Genomic DNA, 27,138 nt, shown 5'->3' on the forward strand with positions numbered 1-27,138 from the left:
GAGCAGTGTATATTAAATGCACCCCATGTTACTTTACAGCACTAGGTCAGGAAAGAACTCCTGGGCAGAAAAAAAGAGCAAACGTTATTTTCAATAACAAAAGATGTGAATCAATTCAGAGGAAATGATTACCCATTTTGTATGATGGCTTTATATCTATTCTGGGCTGTCAATGTTGGTGCCTCTCCATTGGTGGGGATCTGAAAATTGGAATCTGAGTCCATTTGCAACCCGTCACTGGTTAACATCGACAAACAATTGAAACAGTCAAGCAATGAATGCATTTTCATTGAGGGACAAAACATACATGTTTGGCTGGCATCTGCTATGGTTCCCAGGTAAACAATATTGCGGTGCAAGATTTGATGATATCTGGTGGAGAAAAGTTGTTTACGGTATGTTAGTTAACACGGCAGGGTGGCCAACCCTATTCCTCAACGGGATTTTGTTCCAGCCCTACCATAATTATTTACTCATCAGTAACTTCAAATACAACAGGTGTAGACCTTACCCAACAATGCAGGTAAAAAAATAATAGCAAGGCTATATATACAGGGGGTACAGGTTAATCGAGGTACTATGTGCATGTAGGTAGGGTTAAAGAAAATATGCATAGATAAAACAGCGAGTAGCAAGTCAGTTAAGAACAAAATCTTATTTACAATGACGGACTAACCCGGACAACCCTGGGCCAATAATGGGACTCCCAATCAAGATCACCTGTGATACAGCCTGGATTTGAACCAGGGACTGTAGTGACATCTTGCTACGCCACTCTGAATCAGGTGTGTTCGTATAGAGCTGGTTAAAAATCTGCAAACCCAATAGCTCCAGGAGAAGGGTTGACAACTCTAGGGGAAATAAATAGATATGGATGAAGTTGAACTTACTATACACATTCCATTGAAGGTACTCTGATGCACCTTACCAGCTGTTCATTTTCATCCAGCAACTGAAAGTTGGAAAATATTTTTTTAAACTGTTACAGCTGGCAACTTGTTTACCAAAGCTACCACCTTGTATGATATGTAGGCCAAAAAGCAAACCAGCAGTACTGCCACGAGGTAAAGTTGGTTTTATATTCAAACATTCGCCAAAAGCCATTTAAAATTGTAAAAATCAATAACTAATTCATTGATTGTCACAGTAACATAGCAATGGTTTATTTTATAAATGTCTAGCATACTTTTACAACTTTTGCTTTGATAGAAACATTTATAAAAACCAAACGTTTTCACTGATTATGACAGAAACATCTAACTAGGTATGAGTTATTCTATAAATGTCTGGCATAGTTTTACAACCTTTGTTTTGATTTTATACATCAAATCTATGAAATGCCATTTAAAGCGGTATAAAACTCAGTCACAGTTTGTTACAGAAACATCAAACTAGGTATGATCTATTCTATACATGTCGAGTATACTTTTTTTTAAATTCCAGTTTTGATTTGATAGAGGGCATGTGGTCAAAGTTTCAACAAGTCAGTTATACTTAGACAGGACCTGGTAAAAAATGCTGCATCTTCAGTCATATTAAATTAGATTACAGGGAAAAAACTATGGGATGAAGGGGTAATGCAATCTTTGGAGAATAAAATTGATGACCTACGCGCAAGATTAAACTACCAACGGGACATTCAAAACTGTAATATCTTATGCTTCAAGGAGTTGTGGCTGAACGATGACACTATCAACATACAGCTGGCTGGTTATAGGCTGTACCGGCAGTATGGAACAGTGGCGTCTGGTAAGACAAGTGGCGGCGGTCTATGTATTTTTGTAAATAACAGCTGGTGCACGACATCTAAGGAAGTCTCGAGTTATTGCTCGCCTGAGGTAGAGTATCTCATGATAAGCTGTACAGTTGTGGTGAAAACTTTTGAGAATGACACAAATATTAATTTTCCAAGTCTGCTGCCTCAGTTTGTATGATGGCAATTTGCATATACTCCAGAATGTTATGAAGAGTGATTGATTGCAAAGTCCCTCTTTGCCATACAAATGAACTCAGTCCCCCAAAAACATTTCAGCCCTGCCATAAATGGACCAGCTGACATCATGTCAGTGATTGTCTCGTTAACACAGGTGTGAGTGTTGACAAGGTGCTTGGAATCATTTTTCTTCCTCTGTCAACAATGGTTACCTGCAAGGAAAAACGTGCCATCATCATTGCTTTGCACAAAAATGGCTTCACAGGGCCTCCCGGGTGGCGCAGTGCCACCAGAGACTCTGGGTTCGAGCCCAGGCTCTGTCGCAGCCGGCCGCGACTGGGAGGTCTATGGGGCAACGCACAATTGGCCGTCGTCCGGGTTAGGAAGGGGTATTCTTGTCTCATCGCGCACGAGCGACTCCTGTGGCGGGCCGGGCGCAGTGCGCGCTGACCAGGTCGCCAGGTGCCCGGTGTTTTTTCCGACACATTGGTGCGGCTGGCTTCCGGGTTGGATGCGCGCTGTGTTAAGAAGCCGTGCGGGTTAGGAAGGGGTATTCATTTACATTTACATTTAAGTCATTTAGCAGACGCTCTTATCCAGAGCGACTTACAAATTGGTGCATTCACCTTATGACATCCAGTGGAACAACCACTTTACAATAGTGCATCTAAATATTTTAAGGGGGGGGGGGGTGAGAAGGATTACTTTATCCTATCCTAGGTATTCCTTAAAGAGGTGGGGTTTCAGGTGTCTCCGGAAGGTGGTGATTGACTCCGCTGTCCTGGCGTCGTGAGGGAGTTTGTTCCACCATTGGGGAGCCAGAGCAGCGAACAGTTTTGACTGGGCTGAGCGGGAACTGTACTTCCTCAGTGGTAGGGAGGCGAGCAGGCCAGAGGTGGATGAACGCAGTGCCCTTATTTGGGTGTAGGGCCTGATCAGAGCCTGGAGGTACTGAGGTGCCGTTCCCCTCACAGCTCCGTAGGCAAGCACCATGGTCTTGTAGCGGATGCGAGCTTCAACTGGAAGCCAGTGGAGAGAGCGGAGGAGCGGGGTGACGTGAGAGAACTTGGGAAGGTTGAACACTAGACGGGCTGCGGCGTTCTGGATGAGTTGTAGGGGTTTAATGGCACAGGCAGGGAGCCCAGCCAACAGCGAGTTGCAGTAATCCAGACGGGAGATGACAAGTGCCTGGATTAGGACCTGCGCCGCTTCCTGTGTGAGGCAGGGTCGTACTCTGCGGATGTTGTAGAGCATGAACCTACAGGAACGGGCCACCGCCTTGATGTTAGTTGAGAACGACAGGGTGTTGTCCAGGATCACGCCAAGGTTCTTAGCGCTCTGGGAGGAGGACACAATGGAGTTGTCAACCGTGATGGCGAGATCATGGAACGGGCAGTCCTTCCCCGCACGAGCGACTCCTGTGGCGGGCCGGGCGCAGTGCACGCTGACCAGGTCGCCAGGTGCCCGATGTTTTCTCCGACACATTGGTGCGGCTGGCTTCCGGGTTGGATGCGCGCTGTGTTAAGAAGCCGTGCGGTGTTTCGGAGGAAGCATGGCTTTCAGGTCGTCTCTCCCGAGCTCGTACCTCTGTCATTGCCAACAAAAACTTTTGTTATTGACCAAATACTTATTTTCCACCATAATTTGCAAATAAATTCATTAAAAATCCTACAATATGATTTTGTCTGTCTGTTGAAGTGTACCTATGATGAAAATTACATTACATAAATCATCTTTTTAAGTGGGAGAACTTGCACAATTGGTGGCTGACTAAATACTTTTTTGCCCCACTGTATATTAACTTGACTAACCGGTGCCCCCACACATTCTCTGTATCCCCTGTATATAGCCTTGTTATTATTTTACAGAATGCTCTTTAATTATTATTTTTTTTACTGCATTGTTGGTAAGGGCTTGTAAGCATTCACTGTAAGGTCTACCTACACCTTGTATTTGGCACATGTGACAAATACAATTTTATTTGATTTAAATAATTATCCAAAACGGAATTATCCAAAACGTTTATTGCATGACTACTTAGTAAGTACTGCAGCCAATGTTAATTGGTGATGCGTCCCAAAATAATTGATATTAAAGTTTCTGACAGGATTGTCCATCAGCAAAAAAAAAGTTGTGTAGTGAAAGTTTTCAAAAACATTTACAACCAACCAGAATCAATTGGACACAGTAATAGATAATGCAGCTTTAATATTTTAATACATGTATGATTTCTTAGTGGGTAAACTGAGCATTATGCAAAGTAGTTAAGTCATGTATGTCAAGGGACTATGTTACCATAAATAAATCTTCCAGTAAATATGGACATTTCATTTACATGAAATGTAAAAAGACACTGTAGTTGGTACATAGGTCGTGGTGCAGAAAGTTTAGTGGAGAAGCACAAGTGGGACTTTGAGTGAAGTAACTGAGGGCAGAAAAGGATATCAGGGTGCCCAGGAACTTGAAGCTGCTGATCATCTCCATGTTAATGTACAGTAGGTGAGAGAATGGTCAAGTATCACCATCTACTTTGTTTTGTTTACGCTGAGACTGACGTATCACCCCTATGTCAGGTCCGACAGCTCCATTCTGGGGATACACATTTTTATGATAATGTAAAAAAAATCAACATTTGTTATTACAGGATTTACACCCAGAACCCTGAGTCTGCTAACCAGTTTGTGGGTCAGGATGGCGTTGAAAGCAGAGCTATAAAATAAAATGCACTCTGACGTATCAAAAAATGTATAATTGACATTTGTTGTGACAATAGGCAAACTGGAGTTGTACATTGTGCTACACAATCTATTGTTAAAAAGCATCGATATCATGGGGCCCTTTCTTATAACTTCCTTTCCCGGTACAGACACTGCAGTCAAATGCCAACCAGCGGCTCTCCGTCCTACAATGGCTGAAGACGTTTTGCCTGACGTCAAACATTAACAAGAGTGTCAGATTGAAGTGTCTGGAAAAAATGTACTTTTCTCATCTTTACTGGCACAGTTTTAAAATATCTAATTGTAGTCACTTTCAATTGATTCATTGACTCCCAAGAACCATAGATTGTTTGTAGTTCATAACATTAACACAACTGACAAACGCTGCTTGACTGTATTTGGGACACATGTTTTAATAACATTGGCTATTTGATTGGGCTTAATGTTGCATACCTTGTGTTGTGCATGCCTACCAGGTGAGAATCACCTGAATGAATTGATACTTGATGAATCAGGTCTTCTCTGTTGCTTTATCAGCCTCTCCCTTGCCCACTCCAAGCTCCTCTTCATGGTTCCCTTCTGCAAGACACAATTGTGTGAAAATAAAGCGGAAGGAATGGGAACCCTGTTCCTTTGAAGAAATACTGGGTATATGCCTGAAGTTATTTTACCCAAATAAGCTTCGATGGAATATAAATATTCAAAAAGTGAACGTGCACATTAAAGTCTACTCTGTTCAAAAGCTGACATGTAACGTTAGCAAAGGTTTTACAAGGTTGTGACTAGCCAAATGTGCTTTATGTGAGCTTTTCTGTGTTCATGCTAATTCTCGAGCTAGCGCAGCTAATGCTAGCATTTAAACGAAAGCCAGCCGGTCTGAAGAAGTGGCCTACCTTAAGTTGTTGTTTTACTTAAATACAAGGCTTTGGGCTAAAAATGTAACTCAAAAACATGTCCTGCTTCGGGACTAGCCGATAAGTCACATTTAGGAAGCTTGTCTTCCTTAAGTCAAGTCAATGATAAAGCAAAATAAAGACAATAGTCCAAAAATGGAGAACTACCTAGATTTTGAGCATCTCCGTTGTCTAATCTACGTATGCCTGGCCCTGCATTCAAGTAACAATCTTGCTAGTATGTAATTTACCTTGATAGTATTGTAACAACCCTGAATTTATAAGCGCGGAAATCGACTCTGCCGCCTGAGCATGCTTTTACTTCGAGCCCTCGACCTGCTCCCTCCCTGTTTCATTACAGTACTAACACAGTATTAACACGTTTCCGTGGCTGTTATAGTTTACATGTTTTTTCAGCAGGGCTTTTAATAAAACACAAGACGGTGACGTTCACTGCGGCTAGCAGTATGACCGTGCAAAGTTTGAGGCTAACTATATGATATTGTAGCGACCCGCACAGACAGCTGTGTGTTATGTATTAGGTTATTAGTTGGTTGTGTTGTACTTAACAGTACCAAGTGTTTGCAGGGTCCGACATGCCAATCAACCTGCTATCTGCCAATCATGGGAATGTCTGGAATGTTCTGATGCTGGGCATCCTGGTGGTTGGCGGAGTGGGGTTTGGCAGGGGAATGGAGCATTGGAAGTTAAGACCAGGTTTAGCCGTTGTTCTTTCTCTTATGTCTGGGCTTCACAAGAGAAGGTCACGGTTGATTTGTGGGGTATCCTTCATTTATTTTGCGTGGGCTACGGCTTAACAGTAGCCTGTGTGAAGTTGGGTTAATAAACCGTCAATTCGTGAAATTAATCCTCTGTCTGGACAATTGTTCCTTTATGATCTAGTCTGGTCATTACAATATAATATGGCCGGAGTTCGAAGCTATCGGCGTTAGCTAAATTAGCTAGCAATTATCTGACTTAGTTTATGCTAAACACTGCTGATCCTGGTGCTAGATTAACGTTAGCTGCATTTTATAGCCAGTGATGAGAAACCGATCCTTCCACTGTAAACTAGCTGATAAACTTTACGATTCAGTAAAAAATGTCAAAGACAAAACCGTTACCTTGTAAAGTTTCAAAATCTGTTTGCAGTGGAAAGGGAAGTTCCTTCAAATTGTGAAATTTGTTTGAAAGGAGAAGCTAGGGAAATTGGCTAGTAAAATTGCATATTAAAGAACGCGTTAAATTAGCTTGTGTGGATGTATATTTAGCAGCTGTAGGCGTTAACTTGACGTGCGCAGGACCGCTTGCAGACGTTTATTTAGCACATGTTAAACCGCCTGCAAGCACATTTGCACGCCCTTCTTTGACGCGTGTAGGCGTTAATTTACCGCATGGACCTGTTTACTTTACACACATAGCATTAAAGAGATCGCGTTTTGACCACGTGCTTTAAGACCAAAACGGTGTTCCACATTTTAACCTCACCGCTAATATTATGCCTATCCGAACCTTAAATTATGACCCAAAGGCCAATTTCTGTTCATGATTTTTACGATATAGCCATCCGAACTTTGTGGCTACGGTAACTAGTGGAAACAGGGATTTCGTTCATTTTAGTCGAACATTTGCCCGTTCAATTTCAATCCAGTCCCTTGTCTTTACCCTGATATACAATCCTGCTAATCTATGGATTGACTAATTGATGCTTCCTGCTATATCAAGTTCATCTATCCAGTTGTTTTCGACAGGAGTAGGACTCACGGTAGGACGAGAAGTAGCTAGGGAGCGAAGTGAAAAAATGTCCCGTGCCCGTGCTAGTGCGCATGTCAAAATCTAATGAAACTTCAGAAAAAGTCAACCCAATGCTTTCCACAGAAGCATGTCTATAAAAAAATATAACTTAAATACATTTTCAAACTACATATACATGTTCCCCCTTCTCTAGAAAATACCATGACCATACACATATTTTAAATAGTAACTGAAAAGCCCTAAAAAGTCATAAAACAATGACATACACAAATGCTATGAGCCTGGAAGGTTTGCTAGAAGGCAATAATTACATTTCGCCTAAAATCTTGAAAAATATGTGAACTGAGTAGTGTCTACAATTCTTGGAAGGCAACTCGACTGTCAATATAATAAAAACAAGGAGATGGCTATTGAACAATTGTTTATTTTTATAGAGTAAAAACCTGTCTGCAGAGGGTCGGCCCACTTGAAGTACACCATGCTGTTCAACTGCCTTATTTAGAAACAATATCTGGCTTTATTATTCCAGAGGTCGGAAGATGTAACTAATGTAATCAAAACTTTACAGCAATATGTACTGTTTGAAATCTCAAATTAGCTCTGGACCTTACACCGATGTGGTTATTGCAACTGCCCAGGCTCCTGTGTATAAATCCTTGTTCGGAGTCATTATTTTGTGTTTTATCACAAGGTAAGGCTGCCATAGCCACATACAAGCCATCCTGATCTCACGAGCTCACAGATCAGGATGATTCGTACGAGGCTAAGGCTGCCATACATTGCTCTGTATTATCAATCTGTACAACAATTCAGTCAAACTGCACATTTATGAACTACAGGATATATTGGCCTAGCTGCCCAACATTTATGTTCTAGATCAGGTTTATCTTGTAGTGTTTTCAAATAGTACAGCTTACATAGTCATCATACTGTAGGTCAATTGAGAGAAAGAAATGCATAACCCTCCTAGCACTCCCAAACATACTGACAAAAAGTGAGAACAGTTGAAAAATCCACCCCCTTATCCACTGGTCTCAACATCCAGTTCACATCCCTTTATCTTATTTAAAAAAATATCCCATTAAAAAAAAATCTGAATCGCCCCAAGAGGTATGATTTTATGGACAATCCTCCAAACTGCAAGTGCTGGAAAATAGACAGTGCTCAATAGACTTCCCCAAGCATGGGGAAAGGGACAAACATTGCAAGCTTAAAGCACCGATGCGGTTTATTACAAATGCTGGAATTGGATCACTAGGAATTCTTCCAGAAGCTTAGTAGATTGGTTTTAAGGCCTGGAGTATTCACTACCTTTCATCTAACTTCTTCCAACAAGTGAATTTGTTTCCATCAACCTCATGAAAACTTAGCAGTTGGACTTAAAATAAATCTATAAATGTATACTCAAACCTAGTTGTGCAGAATATTATCTCTGATGGCTGAAGATTTTTCCCAAGTTATACAGCCCTTACTATTCCCAACATATTGATGTTATTTTTTCAGGACAAGCTTACGCTAGAATCACTTGTGTGCCAGGCTACTACACTATCAATACAGCTGGTGAATTATACTATTATTCACTGAAGTTACATTAGTGGGACTGAAAAACAAAAAACACCAGCATCTTTGTTTCGAGTTGAGCACACCAGGTTGTTTTTTCAGATGCAACACCATACAAGTGGCAAGCATGAAAATAGACCATCAGGCAAAGCAAGATTGTCTGCTAGAAAAATGTCAACATACATCAGTAACACTGGTTGAATTGCAAATTGTTTTTAAACAAACAGAATAAGTAGCCCAATGCTCCCAGTTGTATTCCATACTGGGGACAAGATTAATCTGGTTACACAGCTGTCTAGGCCAGAAGCAGCCATCTTCTCTTGCAGGGCAAACATTTAGAGGTCAACAATGATTTAATACCATAGACACTTGTTAAGCGGCTGGTTAAAACATGGCAGTTATTTCATATTCAAGCGCTGGGGAGACGAGGGCTAGATAGACATTTCTAATGACTGATGCTCCAAGTTCAGCCATGATAGTTGCAGAAAAGCCTCCGTTGACGACATCCGACTACACAAAAAAAACGCAATAGTCACCAAAAATATGCCAGAGCAAATATGTGCAGCACACCCCATCACTGAATCACAAGGACTGCAGTCCTTCCCAACATGACCTGTAGTTGGTGACCAGCATTAACAGGTGTTGGGAACCACAGGGAATGCTTAGGGGTAGAGAAAACATCCCAAAAGCTCAATCAATTCATTCATATGCATTTCTAAAACCAGAAGTTAAGTGGCAACCACAAAATATCTTTGGGGCAGAAATAACAGCGTGATGCAGTAGAAATACATTCATTCAATATTCAGTAAGATTATAAAACAAATGACCCCGATTAGTGAAAACGCTCCAAAATGTTTTCAGGATGTCTGACCTACTCCGATCTTGTATAAATAGCTTAAAGGTCTGAACTGACTACCTTAATTAGAAAGCAGGATCTCTACACCATCTACTTGATGTACCCCAAGAACATTTACATTTTAGCCTTTTAGCAGGAACACTGAAACAATCGTTTCTAAGAAACTTGGCAAAGTACAGCAGAACGTCAAAACACGGAATAAACGGCTACTAAGAAATAGACTAGGAAAATATAAAAAACAAAAACTGTGACCCGACAGGCTATGTAGGATTTTAGTGCTCCTAAGGTACATTGCAGGATATATCCCCAAAAAATAAAGCTATTTTTCAGTGATCAAAGTACTCACAGTATCAGCGGGATTCTGCATACATCTTTACACAACAGAACATTATCAAATACAATTTTAGTAAGAAAGGAACTCAAATAGATGCAAAAATACTGAATAATTCCACTGGAGTACAATATTTACACAAGTTCTTTCCCCTCTGATTACTGTATAATATCAAACAATGCTCAAAAGCACATTATAATCCTTTGTTGTATTTTTGGGAGAAAAAAATGAAATTGGTAAAGAAACCGCATTCACACCCGTTGAAATCAAGCCGTCAACCCCAGTGCTGGTGGGAAATTTACAGAGTATGTCGTCAATCGTTTTGACAAATATTTCTGGACCATGAAGGGCTACAATTCTTGGTGGATCCATCTCTCTGGTGCACTACGCGGCCACTTTGTTATCCTTCTGGAATAAAGCAAAACATGTTTAAACTTGAACACACATCCAGCCTTTAATAATATCGAGAAAGTCTTGCATCATATTGAACTTTACTTGCATTATAAGTGTGATGTTGGGTTGTCCTGTCCTTTGTTGCGAGTGTGTGCTTATGTACATTTAACTTTGGAATAATAAAATATAAAATCACCAATATTTTTTACATGTGTTGTAAGGAATGATTTACCCTGTATTCATATTCAACAAACTCCCGGCCACCTCTGCTGCTTCCTCGGAATCCTCCCCTGAAGCCGGGTGGGGCCCCACGGGGGGGTCCAAAGGAACCTCTGCTCATGGCACGCCCTCTGCCCCCACGGAAGCCCACGCCGCCACGACTTCCTCTGAAGCCTCCTCGGCCTCGGTTGTGCCTCAGTGGAATGCCAAAGGTCTCCGAATTCATCCTCCTCTCCTCAGCCCAAGTCTGCCTTCTTGGGAATCCTGAACTGCCAGATCGCTCAGCTGCTTTCCTGTAAATACAAAATGAGACCTTTAATGCCAAAGACGAACCTACCGACATGCTTTGGATTTCCATTAGTATGAGACTATCAATACCACAAAGCACAAATAAAAATACAAAAATAGTTTAAGAGAGCAAAAGGGACATGCCTTGTATCATCAGAAGAGATGTTATCAAAGAAGGACTTAGTCTTGTCGTAGTAAACGTTGGCCACCACAGGTTCCTCTTCCTCAGCATTGCCTTCACTGTTCTGGGTCTCCACTCCAGAATCTGCCTTCTCATCTCCATTAAGAGCCTTCTCTGGTTTATCAGGCTTGTCATCTATGTTAGACAATTAAAAAAGGGGTACAAGATTTCTTCATAAACTTGGATTAAGAGGATAAAAAGAGTACACAAAAATGTACAAGTTCCAAGTCAACAGTGTTTGCCTGGGAATTTAGGTAGGAACCCAGGCTAGCCCATGACATTACTGCTGCATGGAATATGCTATAATAATTACAAATAGTACCTTTCAGTTTGAGTTTGCTCTGAAACTCTTTTTCAATCTCCTCCTTGTTGAATTGAGCGTTGGCAGTCTCAAAGTCAAAGTCTTGATCAAACTTCATGGGACCGTCCCTGTGTGGGTTGAAACGGCCTCTTCCACGGTGACCACCTCCACGACCACGGCGCTGAGGGGGAGGACCACCGACTGGGAAGACAAGATAGCAGAGTCAGACAAACAATAGCAAAGCAACCTTTAAATTATATTTAGTTTGAATGCGTATAGATCTTATTTTGACAGAAAAACATGGGCACATTAACACTAGTAAGCCAGAGTACAACAGAAGCTAGGGCGAGAGCTTAAAACAGGTTAACAAGTACACTGGTATTTCATGAGAACCAACTCACCACATTGACGGTGATTCCGGTTGTCACCACCACCTTGCTCGGAATCTGTTCTGTGTATTTTCTGAACCTCAGGGCCTAAATAAAGCACAAAATAAAAATACAAACTCGCAATTATTTTGGCATATCAGTCAAGAGCAACAATATTCTAAACTAGAAAGCCATATGGCCAGGTTCTTCACTTAGAGAGATAGGCAATCAAGCAATTGTTCTAAACAGGCAATGTAGACTAGTCTGTGTGACAGCAGTGTATTGTGGACATTCAGGCCAAGCCTGGCTACAGCCTCCCCTGCCAGCCTCACCCCTCCTCTGTTCCAGGATGTCTGGAGGCTTCTGGTTGCCCAGGGTAGTGATGGGCCTGGCTGATGGGCCAGCTGGGCTCCTTTGTCCCACTGGTGCAGGTGCAGCAGGGGCAGTGGTGGGGGACGTCTGCACTGCCTGCTCCATGGAAGGGCTCTTCCTCAGAGTGTCCAGCTGGGGACTGGTGCGACCTGGAGGACAAGGCAGGGGTTAGCCCAAGATGTACTGTTTACCTCTTGGGGCTAGAGGGCAGTATTTTCACATCCGGATGAAAAGCATGCCCAGAGTAAATAATAATAATAATAATATATGCCATTTAGTAAACTGCCTGCTACTAAGGCCCAGAACCTAGGATATGCATATTATTAGTAGAGTTGGATAGAAAACACTGAAGTTTCTAAAACTGTTTGAATGATGTCTGAGTATAGTAGAAACCTGACAAATCCAACCACGAAGTGGGAAATCTGAGGTTTGTAGGTTAACCTGTTAATCCTACCCCCTACTTAATCGCGCAACATTTCAGCGCCCTGCTACTCATGCCAGGAATATAGTATATGCATATGATTAGTATGTGTGGATAGAAAAAACACTCAGACGTTTATAAAACTGGTTAAATCACGGCTGTGACTATAACAGAACGTGCGTTTCATCGAAAAGCGCAGGAAAATCTGGTCACTGAAAATGGAAATATATATTAATGCGCGACTTGAACCCATTGATAAAGGTGAACCACATTTAATGGGGCTGAGGTTGCAATACCTACAGCTTCCACACGTTGTCTAGAGTCTTGTCATTTGCCTAGGCTTTGTTTCTTGGTCAAACAGACGCAAGGAAACGCATTTCCTCCGGTCTCCGACCGGATATTTTGGTTGAGAATTAGACGGACATTTTTTCCAGACGGACAGCTAAAGAATATACTTTGCCTCGTGATCAATTTGATCACTTATTAACGTTTAATAATACCTAAAGTTACATTACAAAAGTATTTCTAAGTGTTTTGTGAAAGTTTATCGTCAACTTTTTTCATTTAAAAAAATGACGTTACGTTATAAGACGCTATTTTTTTCCGTTTATCACACAGTCTTCATAGATCGATATCTAGGCTATATATGGACCGATGTAATCGAAAAAAGACCCAATAGTGATTATGGGACATCTAGGAGTGCCAACAAAGAAGATGGTCAAAGGTAATGAATGTTTTATATTTTATTTGTGCGGTTTGTGTAGCGACGACTATGCTAATAATTTTGTTTACATCCCCTGCGGGTCTTTTGGGGTGTTACATGCTATCAGATAATAGCTTCTCATGCTTTCGCCGAAAAGCATTTTAAAAATCTGACTTGTTGGCTGGATTCACAACGAGTGTAGCTTTAATTCAATACCCTGCATGTGTATTTTAATGAACGTTTGAGTTTTAACTAGTACTATCAGCATTTAGCGTAGCGCATTTGCATTTCCAGAGCTCTAGATGGGACGCCTGCGTGCCAGGTAGGACCAAGAGGTTAAGTGATTGCCTATCCAATATCCAGTGTAAATGGGGTCAGATTGCACTTCCTAAGGCTTCCAGTAGATGTTAACAGTCTTTGGAAAGTTATTTCAGGCCTCTATTGTGAAAGGCGAGAGAATAAGACCACTCCGAGTAAGAGGCTCAGCTGAAAGCCATGAGTTGTTTATCACACGTGGCGTGAGCTCCGTTCCGTCTAATGACAATGGAATTGTCCGGTTGGAATATTATTGAAGATGTATGATAAAAACATCCTAAAGATTGATTATATACATCGTTTGACATGTTTCTGTAAACTTTAATGGAACCTTTTTGACTTTGTCTTGACTTAGTGCCCACGCTTTGTGCATTTGGATTTGTGAACTAAACGTGAACAAAAAGGAGGTATTTATCAAACAAAACAAACATTTATTGTGGAACTGGGATTCCTGGTAGTGCATTCTGGTGAAGATCAAAGGTAAGTGAATATTTATAACGCTATTTCTGACTTTTGTTGACTCCACAACTTGGCGGGTGTATGTATGGCTTGTTTTGGCGGCTGAGCGCTATACTCAAGAATATCTCATGGTGTGCTTTCGCCGTAAACGCTTTTTTGAAATCTGACACAGCAGTTGCATTAAGGAGAAGTTTATCTTCAAGGAGCCAACTGTTACCTCTTTAAGGTCCAAGGACATTATATGATATATTTAAAAGGTAGACTGGCTCTGGCAGCCAACACAGCCAAATAAGCAATATATATAAATATATTTAAAAAATATATATATATAAAAAAAATATATATATATAAAATATATAAAAAATATATATATATAAAAAAAAAAATATATACATATATAAAAAATATATATATATATATATTATTTTACGCAATTTTCTCCCCAATTATTCGATCTTGGTTCATCGCTGTTGCTCCCCAATGGGCTCGGGAGAGGCGAAGTCATGCGTCCACTGAAACACCACCTAACCGCGCTCCTTAATACCCGCCAGCTTAACCCGGAAGCCAACCGTACCAATGTGTCAACCTCCACTGTTGGAAACCTGCATGGGTGGTGAGCCTGCAGGCACCAGGCCCACCACAAAGAGTCGCTAGAGTGCAATGAGACAAGTAAAGCCCCACTGGCCAAACCAATCCCCTAACCCGGATGACGCTGGGCCAATTACGAGTGGTCCTATTGGACTACCCGACCACGGCCGGTTGTGGCACATATGAAGCTGGGACTGTAGTAACACCTCTAGCACTCATGCAGTGCCTTAGACATCTGCGCCACTCGGGAGCCACAGATACTCAATTTAAACATGAAATTGATTATAAATTGCAATACGGTTCTGGAAACTAATCCCTTTACTTTCAAAATGATTTCACAAGTGCAAAATATACACTTCCTGTACACTTTTAACCAGCTTTCTCACAGATGAAGCAAACAGTATTTTTCAGTGTCACATTTCTGGCAACAGTCTACAGTTACACACAGGTGTTTGGAGTATGCTAGATAGCTAATTAGCACAAGTAGTGCCTCTGTTTTCCATAATCACACGCTGTAACATGGAGATATGGCCATGTGGGAACACTAACCCAATAAAAAAGGTGTATCACTTAAATTTTATTTAATTATTATTTCTCACTGATATTAAAGATAAGACCATTATGCCTCCAAAACCAAGTGACATGTTACTGTTCAGAGCGAGCGCTGGGGCTCTTAACACAACTCCCCCCCATATAGAAGACACCTTAGTCCAATTACTTATGTAATGCACTGATCAAAGGCAGGTTGTGTGATTATAATAATGCAAGTGCAGTTCTCCACTGATGTTAACTGCAAGCAAGATACTGCATAGAACATAAGATTGCATGATATTGAGAGGTAGATATGCTAAAGAAAAAAGTACTAGCTCCAACAGCATTGCATTACACACTGACAATACAAGAGCTTTCAAGATCATTCTTCATTTCAGACATCTCAGAGATGATAGAATGGCAAATCAACAAGATGAATGTACCAACCTCCACCGACAACTCCAAACTGCTGGGACACCAGGGGGCTGGGGTTAAACTGGCTGTAAGAGGGGACAGGAGCCCTGCCGCTAAAGGGTGCATATGAGCCCACAGACTGGAATGATGGGGGTGGAGCATTGGTGGATCCAATAGAGGACTGGGGAAAACAAAATGTTAGACAACCATATACAGAACTATTAAATATGTAAACAGCAAATAAATTTGCCAATGAATCATTGACTAGATCAATGTCCTGCTTACTTGAACAATGGCAGGGTCCTGAGGCAAGGAGCTGGTGGCTTTTGGTGGCTCGCAAACAGTCAGGTCCTTGATGTCACTCCCTCTGAAGATTATGTACTCGAAGACTTCATCCCGTGGTGGAATTGGCCTGTCAGTAGGGCGGTCCTCAGTGCCAAATGAGCGGACTGTTTGGATAAACAAATGCAGAGACAAATTACATTGATTGCCTGCCAGATCATCCACCGTTCATTGTACAGTCTAGTATTGACAAAAATGAAAAGACGTGCAGGACGTAAACAAAGAACGCATGCACATACTTTTCAACCGATCGCTGCCTGCACCCGCATGCCCGACTAGCATCACCACATTGGATGGTTCCGACCTTGAATATGTGGACACCTATAAGTACCTAGGTGTCTGGCTAGACTGTAAACTCTCCTTCCAGACCCATATTAAACATCTCCAATCGAAAATCAAATCAAGAGTCGTCTTTCTATTCCGCAACAAAGCCTCCTTCACTCACGCTGCCAAGCTTACCCTAGTAAAACTGACTATCCTACCGATCCTCGACTTCGGCGATGTCATCTACAAATTGCTTCTAACACTCTACTCAGCAAACTGGATGCAGTTTATCACAGTGCCATCCGTTTAGTCACTAAAGCACCTTATACTACCCACCACTGCGACTTGTATGCTCTAGTCGGCTGGCCCTCGCTACATATTTGTTGCAAACCCACTGGCTCCAGGTCATCTACAAGGCCATGCTAGGTAAAGCTCCGCCTTATCTCAGTTCACTGGTCACGATGGCAACACCCATCCATAGCACGCGCTCCAGCAGGTGTATCTCACTGATCATTCCTAACGCCAACACCTCATTCGGCCGCCTTTCGTTCCAGTACTCTGCTGCCTGTGACTGGAACGAATTGCAAAAATCGCTGAAGTTGGAGACTTTTATCTCCCTTACCAACTTCAAACATCAGCTATCTGAGCAGCTAACCCGAATGCTGCAGCTGTACATAATCTATTGGTAAATAGCCCACCCATTTTCACCTACCTCATCCCCACAGATTTTATTTATTTACTTTTCTGCTCTTTTGCACACCAATATCTCTACCTGTACATGATCATCTGATAATTTATCACTCCAGTGTTAATCTGCAATATTGTAATTATTCGCCTACCTCCTCATGCCTTTTGCACACATTGTATATAGACTCCCCTTTTTTTCTACTGTGTTATTGACTTGTTAATTGTTTACTCCATGTGTAACTGTGTTGTCTGTTCACACTGCTATGCTTTATCTTGGCCAGGTCGCAGTTGCAAATGAGAACTTGTTCTCAACTAGCCTACCTGGTTAAATAAAGGTGAAATAAATCAAAAATATATTTAAAAAATACCAGTGCAAACTGGCAGCTAGCTAGATGCCACTGGAGGAACAACAATAGAACGGTCGCTAGTTAGCTAACTTGCACTTTCTAGCCATCAAATTAAGGTCAACATCGTTAGCATTTTATCTAGCCGATTTCCCGTCCACATTAACCGCTAACGTTTACTATCTAATCGTGAAGTGCTAAACCGGTCAGCTAAGCAATGCACCAACAAAGCATGAATGAAACAGGCCAGAGCGTTTGCAGTGAAACGGGCTAGTTAAATTACCTCTGCTAACTTAAACTAGCCTGCCACACGCATGATTACGCATTCGACAAAGCTAGCTACTAGCTATGCTAACTAGCATTGTGAACAATTTGACAGTGACAGACTAAATGCCTGCACCTCATTGCTAGTTTAAAAAACGGTGTTTTCAATTTATCGACTTATTTGATTGCAAGGTATACGTTTTAGCTTACCTTTGGCGAGGGCAACAGTCGAATTTTCGGTGTCAATTGTGTATAAAATTCCCTCATAGCGAATCTCGGCCTTCGAGATTAGGCTAATTTTACTCCCGATGTAGGGTGTCCCTCCACTCATACCTTCTTCCTTTTTATTTGAGTGTGGGAAATAAATATATATCTTCCAAAAGTATATGGAAAGTAGCTAGCTACGTTATTTAGTCCTGTTTGCACACTTCTAACAAAGATTATTGTTCGTTCGTTCTTCCACCAATTTGCTAGCACAACGACATGGCCGTTTTCTTATGATGCATTGCCTCACCGCAAAGAATGGTGGGAAATCCTCTCTGTAAACCGTAGATATCGCGAGTTTTCACGGGATCATTGCTACCTTTCAAAGATTACTGATCTGAGGTTAGTTTTGTGTTTCTCTCCCTTCTGAATACTTTCTGGGATTGGGAGAGGGCAAACTGATCCTAGATCTGAGACTGCCAACTACAGTTTATGTACATTTTCCATCGCTGCCACTGGATACCTTATCGCCCATCTCTCTCACCCCCCCGTATGCATACAAATACATAAAAAGACAACGTTTGTTTAATTAAGCAGTTTCCACACGTGTATCATGTATTTTCATGTAAGCTGCAATAAATGCAAGGGTGCAGTTGCAATCTGCTTCATCTAACAAAATGTCCTTCCAGCAATTCTAACAAACCAGCAGCCAGCCAGCCACAGCTAGCCGAAGCAACAAACCTTGATAGGTGAAATTAGGTGAAGGTGAAATTATTTATTTGGTGCAGAAAGTATTTCCAGTCGTGTCTGTGGCAAGTGTCAAAATAAAATCTTTATGACAAATAAAATATGTCCTAGGGACCATATGCTACTCTCCCAGACTAAAGCCTATTTTCATTGCCATAATAAAATGTGAGGTTTCTGAGTTTCTGTGAGAACTCCCACTTTATTACGTGCTGAAATGTAACATGCTAAACAATTTTTGTTTAGTAATACATTTATTAATAAATGAAATTTGAAAAAAACAACCATAAATATAGGCTCTTTGACGTCAGATTAATTCCCACAATGCCTAGTAACACGCATGCGCATTTCACTCATCACTCATGATCAAAGATGGCGAGCACCTCCGACCCACTGGAAGATATGTTATTTTCTGAGGTGGATGAAAAAGCTGTGAACGATTTAGTGGGCTCTTTGGAGTCACAACTTGTTGGACAAAGCAACTCTGCAGATACTCAGTCGGAAAACAGAGATGCTGGGTGTACATTCACTGCAAACCATCACTTAGGGAAAACGCTACCAGCCCAAGTGGGTACTACATTAGTACAGCAGCAACAAGGACAACATAAAGCTGGGATGCACCAGGATATAAACTCTAAAGAAATTAGCTTAGAGAAAACTGTTACATCTTCTTCGCTGAGTTCTATTCCGTCCTTTGAGGAAGCTTCCACCACTTCGGGGACTGGAGTAAACGCTACCAAGAGCGGTTTGCAATCACATGGAACATCATCTATCACAACACTACCTACATTTGGCGGTGTAGCAACTTCTCCGCTTGTCAACAGCACCACCACCAGCCGAGGTTCCGCTCTGGCTTCAGGTCAGACATCAACAGACATTGTCGATCATCCAAGAAAACGTATAACTGCATCGTTACGGAGTGCATCCGCGGGAATACAGAGTTTGAACGGTACCGGAGGAGCGGTAACGTCAAGGAATAATCCCCCTGCAGCGGGAACTGCTGCGTTGATTAGCAGTGCAAGTGCAGCAAACTCAAGTCGGACCGTTGACGTTACATCTTGTGTAAATACGACGAATTTGACTTTATCTAACTCTAGAATTTATTCAACTCAATCAGCGATTCCCCTGGATAAGGGGACTCCTACTATTGCTTTGCAAAGACTACCAAGTCACATTGTAGCGAGCATCGCGCATAATGGAAATGGCACTACCGTCTCGGCCTTGGTTAAACAAGGCGCGATAGGATCGATCACTTCTGCAGCAGCTTCGCAAGTGAACCACAAAAAAGAGGGTTCTGAAGCGAAGTCGGACGCTCCCGTACAGTCCAAAATAGTCATGTCCAGTCCGTTAGGTGTTGTCAATTCCGTAATAAACTCTGTTTCCTCTCCCTCTGCCGTTTCCAACATAGCAGCGGCGACTACTGCAAGTCATGTCATGGCAAAGCCTGCTGTCAATGTTGTTGGACAAACAACAACTGTTGGAATGGTAAGGTCACCGGCTGTGGCCACAGCTACACAGCCTCTGCTTCGACCGGGAGTCCCAGCATCTCAAAGGACTGTAGCCCCCCAGCTGATTGTCAGACCCCCCCAACAACCACAGACGACCATTCAACTGCCTCCTGGGTTTACCATCCCACCCGGTAAGGTGTTAGAAGGATGAATTGCTCTTCTCTTCAAATCAGAGCGGGGGAATCTGCTCATATCAAAACAATGAAACTGGGCAGGTCTTTTTGAGAGCCCTGTGCTTTGTCATTACATCAGTTGTGTACTTTAATGTAAATCATTACCTGTGATGTGTTCCTTCATCATTTCCCTGTTCACTTCCTGAAGATTCCCAAAGACGCAGCAGATTCTGAATGTGCTTTGGGCAAAGTAGCATTCATTTGATAAAACACCTGTCAATACAGATTACATCTGTAAATTCTATACAGATTAAAGGAGAAGTCGTTTTTACAACAAAATCTCTATTTCTGATGTAAATGTCATCTTATAGCAGGGTCCAGACACCTTTTGTGTGATTTCACATGTTTTTGAGAAACTTGCCCCAAACAGCAAATCTCTTCTCCTCGTTGTGTAGTATAGGGGCCCTGAAAAAACACGAACAAAGGCTCCAAAAACAAATGCTTCCTTTTTTGTCAGTATAGTGATGCAGGTCTTTAGTTGTTTTACATATGAAATTGTGCCATTCCGAACTTTGTCCGCAACATTATAGACACTTTGTTGCGGCTCGAGCGATACATTTCTGTCCATTTTACAGGTAACCGCCAAAATAAAGGAAACACTTGAGTAAATGATGGATACAAAGTGTACTGAAAGCATGGGTTCTTACACACAGGAAGTTCCAGGCCCTTGTAGAATCTATGCCAAGGCACATTGAAGCTGGTCTTGCTTCTCGTGGTGTCCCAACGTGCTATTAAAATGCTTTATGTTGGTGTTTCCTTTATTTTGGCAGATACCTGTAGGGGCAGGCTACATGGAGAATGGAACAGCTGGATAGAGGAAACAGCTCGAGTTGTGCAAAAGGGAATATAACATTGCGGATAAAGTTTGGAATGACAATTTGTGTACAACATCTAAAGAACTGCGTCACTATACTGATAGCTTTGTTTTTTTCTTCTAAGAGGAAGTATTTGCTTGTTTCTGGAGCCTTTGTTCGTGCTTTTTCTGGGGCCCCATATTACACCAAAAAGATGAGAAAGTGATTTGTTGTAAGTTTCTCAAATATGTGAAATCACAAAAAAGTTGTTTGGACCCTACAACATCCAATTTCCATTTAAAAATAAGATATGGTTGTAAAAACAAAAAAAAACATATCCTTTACGTTTGTATTGATTTTAGGTTAATTCTGTATAATGTTGTAGAAATATCTGAAATTGAATAAAGTTATTACATGATTCATGACACCCACTATCAACGCAACACAAAGATCACAACCAAGACTGCATGTGAGCAAGATGTTCGCTGCTCAGTTGGTATGGTGACAAAAATGCCTACTGGTATACTGAATATAATATACAGTATATTTCAATGGCATTGACAATATGACAGAACACAGTACAGAATGGCATGCATCATTCCAGTTCTAAGAAAGTTCCACGCATCTGTTTGATATCACCCAATCAAAAAGATTTTTCTGACATCACAAGCATGTACATACAATGGGGGAAAAAAGTATTTAGTCAGCCACCAATTGTGCAAGTTCTCCCACTTAAAAAGATGAGAGATGCCTGAACGTTTCATCATAGGTACACTTCAACTATGACCGACAAAATGAGGAAAGAAAATCACATTGTAGGATTTTTTATGAATTTATTTGCAAATTATGGTGGAAAATAAGTATTTGGCCAATAACAAAAGTTTATCTCAATACTTTGTTATATACCCTTTGTTGGCAATGACAGATCAAACGTTTTCTCTCAGTCTTCACAAGGTTTTCACACACTGTTGCTGGTATTTTGGCTCATTCCTCCATGCAGATCTCCTCCAGAGCAGTGATGTTTTGGGGCTGTTGCTGGGCAACACAGACTTTCAACTCCCTCCAAAGATTTTCTATGGGGTTGAGATCTGGAGATTGGCCACTCCAGGACCTTGAAATGCTTCTTACGAAGCCACTCCTTCGTTGCCGGGGCGGTGTGTTTGGGATCATTTTCATGCTGAAAGACCCAGCCACGTTTCATCTTCAATGCCCTTGCTGATGGAAGGAGGTTTTCACTCAAAATCTCACGATACATGGCCCCATTCATTCTTTCCTTTAAACGGATCAGTCGTCCTGGTCCCTTTGCAGAAAAACAGCCCCAAGGCCATGATGTTTCCTCCCCCATGCTTCACAGTAGGTATGGTGTTCTTTGGATGCAACTCAGCATTCTTTGTCCTCCAAACACGACGAGTTGAGTTTTCCCAAAAAGTTTTATTTTGATTTGATCTGACCATATGACATTCTCCCAATCTTCTTCTGGATCATCCAAATGCTCTCTAGCAAACTTCAGACGGGCCTGGACATGTACTGGCTTAAGCAGGGGGACACGTCTGGCACTGCAGGATTTGAGTCCCTGGCGGCGTAGTGTGTTACTGATGGTAGGCTTTGTTACTTTGGTCCCAGCTCTCTGCAGGTCATTCACTAGGTCCCCCCGTGTGGTTCTGGGATTTTTTCTCACCGTTCTTGTGATCATTTTGACCCCACGGGGTGAGATCTTGCGTGGAGCCCCAGATCGAGGGAGATTATCAGTGGTCTTGTATGTCTTCCATTTCCTAATAATGGCTCCCACAGTTGATCTCTTCAAACCAAGCTGCTTACCTATTGCAGATTCAGTCTTCCCAGCCTGGTGCAGGTCTACGATTTTATTTCTGGTGTCCTTTGACAGCTCTTTTGTCTTGGCCATAGTGGAGTTTGGAGTGTGACTGTTTGAGGTTGTGGACAGGTGTCTTTTATACTGATAACAAGTTCAAACAGGTGCCATTAATACAGGTAACGAGTGGAGGACAGAGGAGCCTCTTAAAGAAGAAGTTGCAGGTCTGTGAGAGCCAGAAATCTTGCTTGTTTGTAGGTGACCAAATACTTATTTTCCACCATAATTTACAAATAAATTCATAAAAAATCCTACAATGTGATTTTCTGGATTTTTTTCCTTCTCATTTTGTCTGTCATAGTTGAAAAGTAACTATGATGAAAATTACAGGCCTCCCTCATCTTTTTAAGTGGGAGAACTTGCACAATTGGTGGCTGACTAAATACTTTTTTTGCCCCACTTGCCAATGGGCAAGTTTAATGAAATGGCAGGACATAAAAAACACCAGACATGATGTCCTCTATTGGTATTCATCTCTCAAAGTTGTTACAATGAGCTGCATGAGGCACGTGAAAGAGCAACTCAAGTTCTTCAAGAAAAAATATCACTGTGTTGGCCCAGCAGATGGATAGGCCTACTCATGCATTTTGTATGCACGCATTATTTTTTATATTTTTTAAAATTTCACCTTTATTTAACCAGGTAGGCCAGTTGAGAACAAGTTCTCATTTACAACTGCGACCTGGCCAAGATAAAGTAAAGCAGTGCGACAAAAACAACACCGAGTTATACATAAACAAATATGCAGTCCATAACACAAAATAAAATAAAAATAGAAACGTCTATGTACAATAATTACAATTTAGCATTAATACTGTAGTGATAGATGTGCAAATGATGAATGTGCAAGTTGAGATTCTTGGGTGCAAAAGAACAAGAGGGTAAGTAATAATATGGGTGTGCTATTTACAGATTGGCTATGTACAGGTACAGTGATCGGTAAGCTGCTCAAACAGCTGATGCTTAAAGTTAGGGAGGGAGATATAAGGCTTCAGCTTCAGAGATTTTTGCAATTCGTTCCAGTCATTGGCAACAGAGACCTGGAAGGAAAGAAGGCCAAAGGAAGTGTTGACTTTGGGGATGACCAGTGCAATATACCTGCCGGAGTGTGTGCTATGGGTGGGTGTTGCTATGGGGGCTTTACCTAGCAAACACTTATAGATGGCCTGGAGCCAGTGGGTTTGGCGATGGATACGTAGTGAGGGCCAGCCAATAAGAGCATACAGGTCGCAGTGGTGGGTAGTATTTGGGGCTTTTGGTGATAAAACGGATGGCACTGTGATAGACTACATCCAGTTTGCTGAGTAGAGTGTTGGGGGCTATTTTGTAAATGACATCGCCGAAGTCAAGGATTGGTAGGATGGTCATTTTTACGAGGATATGTTTGGCGGCATGAGTGAAGGAGGCTTTGTTGTGAAATAGGAAGCCAATTCTAGATTTAATTTTGGATTGGAGATGTGAGTCTGGAAGGAGAGTTTACAGTCTAGCCAGACACCTAGGTATTTGTAGTTGTCCACATATTCTAGGTCAGAACCGTCCAGAGTAGTGATGCTAGTCGGGCGGGAGGGTGTGGGCAGCAATCGGTTGAAGAGCATGCATTTAGTTTTACTAGCATTTAAAAACAGTTAAAAGCAGTGGATCAGAGAATCACCAGCAGCAAGAGCGACATCATTGATATATGCAGAGAAAGGAGTCGGCCCGAGAATTGAACCCTGTGGCACCCCCATAGAGACTGCCAGAGGTCCGGACAACAGGCCCTCCGATTTGACACACTGAACTCTATCTGAGAAGTAGTTGGTGAATGAGGTGAGGCAGTCATTTGAGAAGCCAAGGCTATTGAGTCTGCCAATAAGAATGAGGTGATTGACACCTCGACAGCCTTGGCCAGGTCAAAAGCCTTGGCCAGGTCGATGAAGACGGCTGCACAGTACTGTCTTTTATCGATGGTGGTTATGATATCGTTTAGGACCTTGAGCGTGGCTGAGGTGCACCCATGACCAGCTCGGAAACCAGATTGCCTAGTGGAGAAGGTACGGTGGGATTCGAAATGGTCGGTGATCTGTTTATTAACTTGGCTTAAAAACTTTGACTCAGTAGAGAATAAGAATAGGGACTATTAAAAAAATATGAAAATGATCGACACCGACAATACTGATCACTTATCGCAGGCATTTTGCTGATATTGTTCATTACTATAAGTAGCCTATATTAGAGAAATGTGAAGTTTGAAATGAAATACGTTTACTAATATGGGTGATTGTTAATGGGACAATTGATGGCTACAACCATCAAACTAGTAGTAGTTTAGAGGATGATTTTTAAAAAACTGACGCACATTAATGTTATTAACTTATAGGTTTATTTATCGTTATCGCATCAATTCAGGCAATTTATTGCAATATGGATTTTATGTCCATATCGCCCAGCTCTAGTGGAGATTAGACTTGCCACTGTCATATAATGCTCTCAAAGTTACACATTTTAAAATAAACAAATAGCAGGATATGCATACCTCTGATATGATATATTCTGATTTACAGAATAATTTGAACCTCAGTTCAATGGAGAAGAGAAGGTTCATGGAGTGCAGGGAATTCCTGGCCCAGAACACATCACTGTCTGACAATTCATGAGTTTATGAGCATTTCTCACCCGCTAGACCATATTGCATCTCATCTCACCAATACATGCCTGAAGACAATCCACTGTGAGTGCTGCATATGTGCTCAGCGTGGCGCATGATTAGGTCTCCATGTGTTTTGCAAGCGCTAAATGAACAGTGAATGAATCCATGCAAAGACTGGAATGGAATTGATGGAACGGGTTCAAACACATCAACCAAATGGAAACCACATGTTTGACGCCATTCCATTTATTCAATTCTAGACATTACAATGAGCCTGTCCTATTTTAGCTCCTCCCACCAGCCTCCTCTGATGTACAGGCTTCCTTATTTTCACTCTGTCAATTAGGTTAGTATTGTGGTGTAACTACAATGTTGTTCGTTCATCGTCAGTTTTCTGCTATCACAGCCATTCAACTTTTACTGTTTTAACGTCTGCTTTGGCCTCATGGTGAAATCCCTGAACAGTTTCCTTCCTCTCCATTAACTCAGTTAGGAAGGACGCCTGTATCTTTGTGACTGGGTGTATTGATACACCATCCAAAGTGTAGTTAATAACTTCACCATGCTCAAAGGGATCTTCAATGTCTGCTTTTTAAAAATCTTTACACATCTACCAATAGGTGCCCTTCTTTGCGAGGCATTGGAAAAACTCCCAGGTCTTTGTTGAATCTGTGTTTGAAATGCACTGCTCAACTGAGGGAACTTACAGATAATTGTATACATGGGTACAGAGATGAGATAGTCATAAAACATCATGTTAAACACTATTATTGAACACAGAGTGAGTCCATGCAACTTATTATGTGACTTCTTAAGCACATTTTTACTCCAGAATTTATTTAGGCTTGCTATAACAAAGGGGTTGAATACTTATTGACTCAAGAAATTTCAGCATTTCATTTTTAATTAATTTGTAACATTTAGGAAAACATCATTCCACTTTGAAATTATGGGGTATTGCTTGTAGGCCAGTAACAAAATATCTACATTGAATCTACTGTATTTGAAATTCAGGCTGTAATTATGTAGTGTGTGTGTGTGTGTTGGGGTGTAGGTACAATATGTATGATTGTGTGGATAGAGTCCAGTGTGTGTGTGTAGAGTGCAAGAGAGTTAGTGCTAAAAGTGTCAATGCAGATGATAGAGCTTTTATTACAAATGTAACTATATTATACTACAATGTTTTCACTAACACACAAAAGCTAAAAATATCAGGGCAAAAACCAAAAACCAAAACGTGCACCTGGGGGACCCCAGGACCGAGTTTGGAGAACCCTGCCTTAGAGGAATTTGATGTGAAAGGATCTGATGTGATTGGGCAAAAGACCAATTCGTGGAAAGCATTTCAGAATTGAGCTTCCTGTGTAAACACAGCCAGAGAGTCAGGACATCTGTTTAACATCCCATCCAAAATTCTGCACCCTACACAGGGCAATGTCCCAAATCACTGCCCTGGGGCATTGGGATATTTTTAAAACCAGAGGAAAGAGAGGCTCTTACTGGCCCTCCAACACTATCTGGTATCCCATCCAGGGACTGACCAGGACCAACCCTGCTTAGCTTCAGAGGCAAACTAGCAGGGAGATGCAGGCTGGTATGTTGCAGTTTCAGTTGTTCCTCCGCAGAGATCTACACATTTTAAGTCACATAGGGCCTACTTGTGTCTGGACATTACTCTTATAGCATACACATTAGCCTACCCAAAATGTTCAGTGATTAA

General features: G+C 41.5%; 2 protein-coding genes and 1 long non-coding RNA gene across 7 annotated transcripts in view; 1 reads left to right on the forward strand and 2 right to left on the reverse strand.

The window, feature by feature from the left end:
- Positions 1-4,131: 4,131 nt before the first annotated feature.
- On the reverse strand, positions 4,132-6,929 carry LOC124033093. Of its 3 annotated transcripts, none has more exons than XR_006838311.1 (3): positions 6,668-6,929; positions 5,104-5,229; positions 4,132-4,522 (listed from the first exon to the last, which is right to left on the reverse strand). It is a non-coding gene; the product is annotated as an uncharacterized LOC124033093 (long non-coding RNA). The 3 variants fall into 3 exon arrangements; XR_006838310.1 differs by lacking the exon at positions 6,668-6,929 and adding an exon at positions 5,795-6,055; XR_006838312.1 differs by lacking the exon at positions 6,668-6,929 and adding an exon at positions 5,544-5,786.
- Positions 6,930-7,702: 773 nt separating this feature from the next.
- On the reverse strand, positions 7,703-18,008 carry LOC124033595 (protein LSM14 homolog A-like). 2 transcript variants are annotated; one of them, XM_046345675.1, is made up of 9 exons: positions 17,710-18,008; positions 15,884-16,047; positions 15,632-15,779; positions 12,128-12,316; positions 11,829-11,903; positions 11,449-11,628; positions 11,090-11,261; positions 10,671-10,950; positions 7,703-10,450 (listed from the first exon to the last, which is right to left on the reverse strand). In XM_046345675.1, exons 1-9 carry the CDS (start codon positions 17,828-17,830, stop codon positions 10,430-10,432), a joined length of 1,350 nt encoding a protein of 449 aa, XP_046201631.1. In that variant the 5' UTR covers positions 17,831-18,008; the 3' UTR covers positions 7,703-10,429. The 2 variants fall into 2 exon arrangements, with proteins under 2 accessions (XP_046201631.1, XP_046201630.1); XM_046345674.1 differs by having other exon boundaries at positions 7,703-10,453.
- A 778-nt stretch (positions 18,009-18,786) lies between these two features.
- LOC124033596 (transcription initiation factor TFIID subunit 4-like) overlaps positions 18,787-27,138 on the forward strand; it is a 71,782-nt gene continuing 63,430 nt past the window's right edge. For both annotated transcript variants that reach the window (XM_046345676.1, XM_046345677.1), the window contains exon 1: positions 18,787-20,086. In XM_046345676.1, the coding sequence (XP_046201632.1) occupies positions 18,820-20,086 (1,267 nt within the window). In that variant the 5' untranslated portion in view covers positions 18,787-18,819. The remainder of the gene's footprint in view (positions 20,087-27,138) is intronic.

Source organism: Oncorhynchus gorbuscha, linkage group LG04, assembly GCF_021184085.1.
Source record: "Oncorhynchus gorbuscha isolate QuinsamMale2020 ecotype Even-year linkage group LG04, OgorEven_v1.0, whole genome shotgun sequence".
Taxonomy (NCBI): Eukaryota; Metazoa; Chordata; class Actinopteri; order Salmoniformes; family Salmonidae; genus Oncorhynchus; species Oncorhynchus gorbuscha.